This window comes from Podarcis raffonei, chromosome 5 (genome assembly GCF_027172205.1).
Source record: "Podarcis raffonei isolate rPodRaf1 chromosome 5, rPodRaf1.pri, whole genome shotgun sequence".
Lineage (NCBI taxonomy): Eukaryota > Metazoa > Chordata > Lepidosauria > Squamata > Lacertidae > Podarcis > Podarcis raffonei.
This window is the reverse complement of record NC_070606.1, coordinates 5,162,338-5,168,337: the sequence shown is the minus strand read 5'-3', so window position 1 is coordinate 5,168,337 and position 6,000 is coordinate 5,162,338. Positions and strand designations below refer to the sequence as shown.

Below are 6,000 nucleotides of genomic sequence, written 5' to 3'. Positions count from 1 at the left end.
ATTGCAGAGGGGGGCATGGAGGAAATGGCAGTGGAAATGTGTGCACAAGTAATACAGAAAGGGGAATTACATATACAAACATCAGAAAATGGTACTCGCTGTGAGACTGCCACCCTCATGTCATTCCGGGATTGCATCCAAGTTTCTGACATTGCCTAGAGCAGAAGGTAACCATGGTCCACAAGTCATGTCATCCCTCCAAAAGATATGGTTCTACCCCACCCCCACCCCGTAGCCACAGCCAAAACTTGTCATCCAAAATAATTAACTAGGTAAGTAAATGTATGTTTTTTATTTTTAAAATATTTTAATGGCTTCTCCTATACTAGGTACTCTTCTGCAATGCCATTTTTTGTGTTACCCCATCTTTGCCATGACCCTCCCAAAATTTGTCCTTAATTTTTTTTTATTAAACTGAATTTAGTTATGAATGATAAAAAAAAATTTCAAATAGCAAACATCTTGAGAAATGCAGTTTTCACCATGGCCACTTTTAAGCTTTGGTGACACCCACTTTCGCCTCTCAGCCACACCCAGTTTGACATGTGGCCCAGGAACAGTTGATCATAAGCCCATGTGTGGTCCTCAGCTTGAAAAAAGGTATCTTTTTTTAAAAAAAAAACTTTTAAAATTAGTTTTCCAATATACCCCCAATAATAGCCAAATTATAACAATAACAATTAATTTCCAAATTATACAATTATCAAAGTGCCAATCAATTTCCAATTAATACATTTTAGTTAAAGTGGCTCCCCACATGATGGTTTGGGGGCATTTTCGATCTTATATCACTGCATTCCATAATCTTAATTAATATCAGTTACATTTGAGTTATAATAATAATAATCCCTTAGTCAACAGCTACATAATTAATTATTTCCATTCGTGATGTTACAATATATAAATTTATAAAGCTTCAAGTGGGGAACTCAAATGATTATCTTTATTCTGCCCTGCGTGTAAAAACTGTTACATCCATGGAGATTTCTTCTGTCCACATGGTGTTGTCTCTTTCACTTCCCAGCTGTTGTTTTCTCTCATCGTGGCTTCGGGTGGAACTGTTTCTCAGAAGTCTTATCTCCCCGTCCCTTGCTTCGACGTCTCAGAACAGGCGACAGGTTGCTAGAAAACTTTCTGTCTCACTAATAAAACATGTCACAGATCTCCGCCATTTTCCCCTAGGCCTAGGAAAAGGTGAGCAGTTTTTGAACGTGCTGAAGATTTAATACTCCTTTCCAACTCCCAGAATCTCTGCAGCTTTCTTATCATGGTCCCCAAATTCTTTTCTTTCCAGCAAGAGATTTATGGCCTAATTAAACTTTATCTTAGATTACATTCCGTCACTAGCACACACAAATCTCAATCTCTTTCTTCTTGTCTGTTGTTTTTAAATGGAGGTGAGGGGAATTTCTCTGTCTTTCCAACAGTCATACTTGAGTTTCCCCTCCCCATCCTTTCTTCATTTCATATCACACGCAGTTTCCATTTTTGCTTGCTAATATGAATATTACTCCATCGTCCCTTCCTCACTTGTTAATATCTTTTTATCTTATATTCCAGAGAGGGTTGCTGAATCATAAATACATAAATGAAGCTTAGAATAAACAAACCGTGGGGTTCCCTCTCCCCAACCGACTCTTGCGCCAAAGAAAAGCTTATCTCAATTCAAACCTTTGATCCATGTAGCCTGTATATTCAGCAGTATGTTGTTGCAACCCTTTCCCACCACACACTGGTAATTTAAAGCCAATTAAGGATCCAGTCAAACAGACAACTTCTGCTTCTTAATGGCAGCGTAAGAGGGTTTTCGGCAGACGAAGTGCTTTTGCACTCCGTGCCTCCGTGTCTCCCGCATTCCATGCTGAAGCAAGAGTCAGGTACCGAGATGAAATGCGAGTGAAGCCCATTCCCCCCCCCATCCATGGGGGGAATCTGCAAGGATGATTTGCCCTCTGTCATCCTTGTTTTTTGTTTGCCAACAATCCCCCGCTATTGTGGGGGCTGCCTCCATTAAGGCAGGCAGGACCAGAAACCCAGTTTGAAAAAGGTTAGTCGCTTCTGACTCAGAGGCTCAACACATGAGATGAGTGATACATATACCACAGAGAAGCCTGTCCCGCCATCTGAGAAAATGCTGCCTCGTGCACTAATAGAAGGGAGTCTGATGGCATTTGAAGAACGAACAGGTGTGACATGTGTATGGTGGTAGGTACTTATGAGTGGATGCTTCTTGCTCTATTCAGAAATGTCCTGTGCAAACCAAGCTTTTTCAGAAAAATAGTTTTAAGGAGGGGAAAACTCAGTTACAAAATTTGAACCTTGTGCCACTCCCCACTCCACTGTTCTCTTTGCTTCCCACTTATGTGGCAGCAGTGGAGTTTGAGATGTCTCATTAGAAGTCTCTCTGAGATGCCCTTCTTAAGTCTCTCCTTCCTTCCCTGGAATCTTAAACTTTGCTCCAGGCAGCAGCATCTCCTCTCCAGGAATCCTGAGAAAGGTAGTTTTGCAGGGTACTGGAGTTCTTCTTAGTACAAACATCTGGCATGTGCCATGCCTCTGCTGAGCATGCTTAAGACAGAAGCATTCAAGGCACCAAGGAGTAAAGGGGCTGCTTTGTTTACATGTTGAGCATGGGTGAAAAAAATGCAAAGAAAGTTCTGCTAACTTCATAATGTAGCTGAACATTATGAGTTGAGCAGCTTCACATACCAAGCCAAGTAAATGCACATTTCAGTGAGGTATGGCACATTAACTGAGGCACGAAAGGTTCAGAAGCGATCATGAAAATGTATGCAATGCACATGTCATTCCAGCTTGAATCTATTCCTATCTTTAAATTGCAAAAGCCTGCAGTCATGGTTTCAGTGTCATATTCTGCTGGCACCAAGCCCTTCTTTTTAGAAAATATGCATGTTTGTTTTATGGTCAGAATAAGGAAGAGTCCCAACATAACTCAAAAGTTTGTATACATCTTACTTGGCCATCATAAAAGTACAGTGGTACCTCGGGTTACAAACCCTTTGAGTTACGTTTTTTCGGGTTACAAATGATATTAACCCGGAAGTGAGTTTTCCAAGCTCTCAGAGGCCTCACCGCTGCCCGGAGCCAAGCCCAGACATCTGCGGGGCCTACGGAGGCTCCGCAAACGGCCTCCAGCTGTGTGAGCTCTCGAAGGCCTCCGTGAATGCTGGAAGCCAAGCCAATTGTGATTGTGGAAGAGGACCCTGAGCCCCCATCCAAACAATGACTATCATCAGCGCAGGTAAGGGGAAAAAATCACATTTCCATTTTGTACTGTTTTGTTGATTCCATTTTATGGATCAATGGCCTCGTTAGATAGTAAAATTCATGTAAAATTGCTGTTTTAGGGGTTACTTTTCATCGTCTGGTTCCTGTTGAGTGTGTTTCGTTTGTTAATTGAGTCCCTCACTGATAATCAGAAACTTCCTGTTGAGTCTGCCAACTGTTGAGTCCCGAGCACCCACGCAACACAGAAGTTATAGTTGGAAGTTTTGTTTTTGCTAATTTTTTATATTTTGCTTTGTGTGGCTTTTTCGTTTTTTTGACTGTGACTTGACTTGTTCTTCATTTTATGGGACTGACTTGTGACTTCGCTTTTGTGAGTGTGTGGAACCCAGTTCAGCTGCTGGTTGATTGTGTGACTGCAGAAATGGATAAAAGCCCTCCATCCAAACTGACTATCATCAGTGCACGTAAGAAAAAAAAATGTTAATTTTTTTCATGTAAAATAATGTCTTATTTATTCTATAGTACAGTACATTGATTATTGCCTTCATTTTATGGATCAATGTCTCGTTGGACAGTAAAATTTGTGTTAAATTGCTGTTTTAGGGGGTGTTTTTCATCATCTGGAACAGATCAATCCACTTTCCATTACTTTCAATGGGAAATTCCGCTTCAGGTTAAGAACGCTTCAGGTTAAGAACGGACTTTGGAACCAATTAAATACTTAACCTGAGGTACCACTGTATTCTTTTCTGAACTCCCAAGCCTGCTGGAACTCATAGCCATTCAGCTGCTCTTTGAAATGTTGAGCCAGCAACTCTACTGCTCCGTGGGGCTACCATTGTCAAATGGTGATAGACAATGGTGATTACCTGCCAGGGCTGAACAGCTTGGCTGATTTGCATTTGTATCAACAGCAGGCTGCTGCTAGGCCCTGCCCCTTCAGAATGAGATCTTCATGAGCCTGTATGTGGAAGGACAATAATGGGATTGCAGCTGAGCTAGCAAGGTTTTAGAGGTGATCGCAAGTTGTGTCCCTTGACTTTTCTTATTCCAGACATGCACTGCATAGGTGTTTCTAAACAGTATGGGAAGTTCGGAAGCATTAATTTCTTCAAAATACTTCCTCCAATCCTGCCAGCGAATGGGATAAAAGGCATCTCGTGGGACAGCAGTAACACCCTTACAGCTTTTGCTGCTTCGGAGGCTATGGATGGAGCACCACCTCTTAAAAATGCGTGTCAAGAGCTGTGGGCCCTGGTGCCCCCAGATCCAGCGGTTGTAGTCCACCACAAAGTCCTGCATGCAAAGCTCAATAAACTTGTGTTTGGGCTCAAACGAGAGAAAGGCACCATTAAGTATATATTTGGACTGCGTACCAAGCACATTGGTGAGGTTATTTAAGTTCTTGAGGACTATGAAGTCTGTGTCTAAATAGATGCCACCAAGTTTCCACATGATGGTGATTCGGCATGCATCAGAAAGGATGGGCAAGAAATAAGGCTCCCACCTTTGCTGAGCCACTGAGTACCAGCCAGCGAGGGGGGTGTTAGAGAAAAGGTTAATCAAGTCCAAATGTTTGAATTCAATGTTGGGAAAACAGCTAAGCAAGGAAAAGGCTACATGTTTGGGCAAAGTCTTATTGTAGCTTGCTAAACCCTTCATAAGAACAATGATTCTGGACTCAGGGTGAACCCTGGCTGCTGATTCAACAGAACACATAAACAGGAAGTTTGGATTAGTTCGTTCCGATGTTTCTACAAAGTATATGTCTTTGTGTGATGAAGGAGGCCATTTGGATGAAGGAGTGGGAAGAGAAGGACACTTAACCTCTGTAGGCAAACTGTAGTGCTGTCTCTTGTCTTGGGTGTCCTGGGTGATTCTCCAGTAGAACATGATACAGATGAAGGACGTGAACTTAAAGGCGATGATGCACACAGCCCAGAGTTTGTAGTTTGAAGTCAACTTGATTAATTTCAGTATGCAGGTAGGAACTTTCCACATCGTCTACTCGCTACAGAGTTTTGAACTTGAAGGAAAACCAAAATGAGCTGCAAGCAAACAAACAAACCAAATGAATTAATAACTTGATTAATAAATAAGGAGTGAAATAAATACGAAGTGGCAACATAAATTGCTGATCATGATTACAGCTGAAGTGATTCCCCCCCCCCCGAAAATTAGCTACCCCTCCAAGTTTGGTGCCATCTGCAAATTTGATGAGCATCCCCTCATTTCCTTCATCCAAGTTGGATAATGATGTTGGACAAAAGGCCCAAGACAGAACCCTGAAGCACCTCACTTGACGCTTTGCCCCAGGAAGACGAAGAACCATTCATGAGTACTCTTTGTTCAATCAGTCAACCAGCTACAAATCCACCTAACAGTTATAGAGACCACATTTTACCAGCTTCCTCACAAGAATATCATGGGGGACTCTGTCAAAAACTTTAGTGCAATCAAAATACACTATATTCACAGCATTCCCCTGGTCCACCAAGCTTGTAACTCAATAAAAAAAGAAAAGAAATGAGATTCATCTGGCATGACTTGTTTTTGAGAAACGCATGCTGGGTCCTGATAATCACAGCATCCTTTTCTAAGTGCTCACTATCACTCTTATAGGACCTTTCCTGGAATCGATGTCAGGCTCACCAGTTAGTAGTCACCTGGGTCTTCTTTTTTCCCTTTTTGAAGATTTTGGAGACAAAGATTTTGCCCACCTCCAGTCTTCAGGGGCTTCACCTGTTCTCC

At 41.9% G+C, this 6,000-nt stretch overlaps 1 protein-coding gene across 3 annotated transcripts in view; it reads right to left on the bottom strand.

Moving 5' to 3' along the window:
• Positions 1–3,690: 3,690 nt before the first annotated feature.
• A4GALT (alpha 1,4-galactosyltransferase (P blood group)) overlaps positions 3,691–6,000 on the bottom strand; it is a 47,862-nt gene continuing 45,552 nt past the window's right edge. For 2 of the 3 annotated variants that reach the window (XM_053387694.1, XM_053387695.1), the window contains exon 2: positions 3,691–5,297. In XM_053387694.1, coding sequence (XP_053243669.1) covers positions 4,189–5,250 — 1,062 coding nt within the window. In that variant the 5' untranslated portion in view covers positions 5,251–5,297 and the 3' untranslated portion in view covers positions 3,691–4,188. The remainder of the gene's footprint in view (positions 5,298–6,000) is intronic. The other variant, XM_053387693.1, reaches the window with a different exon arrangement.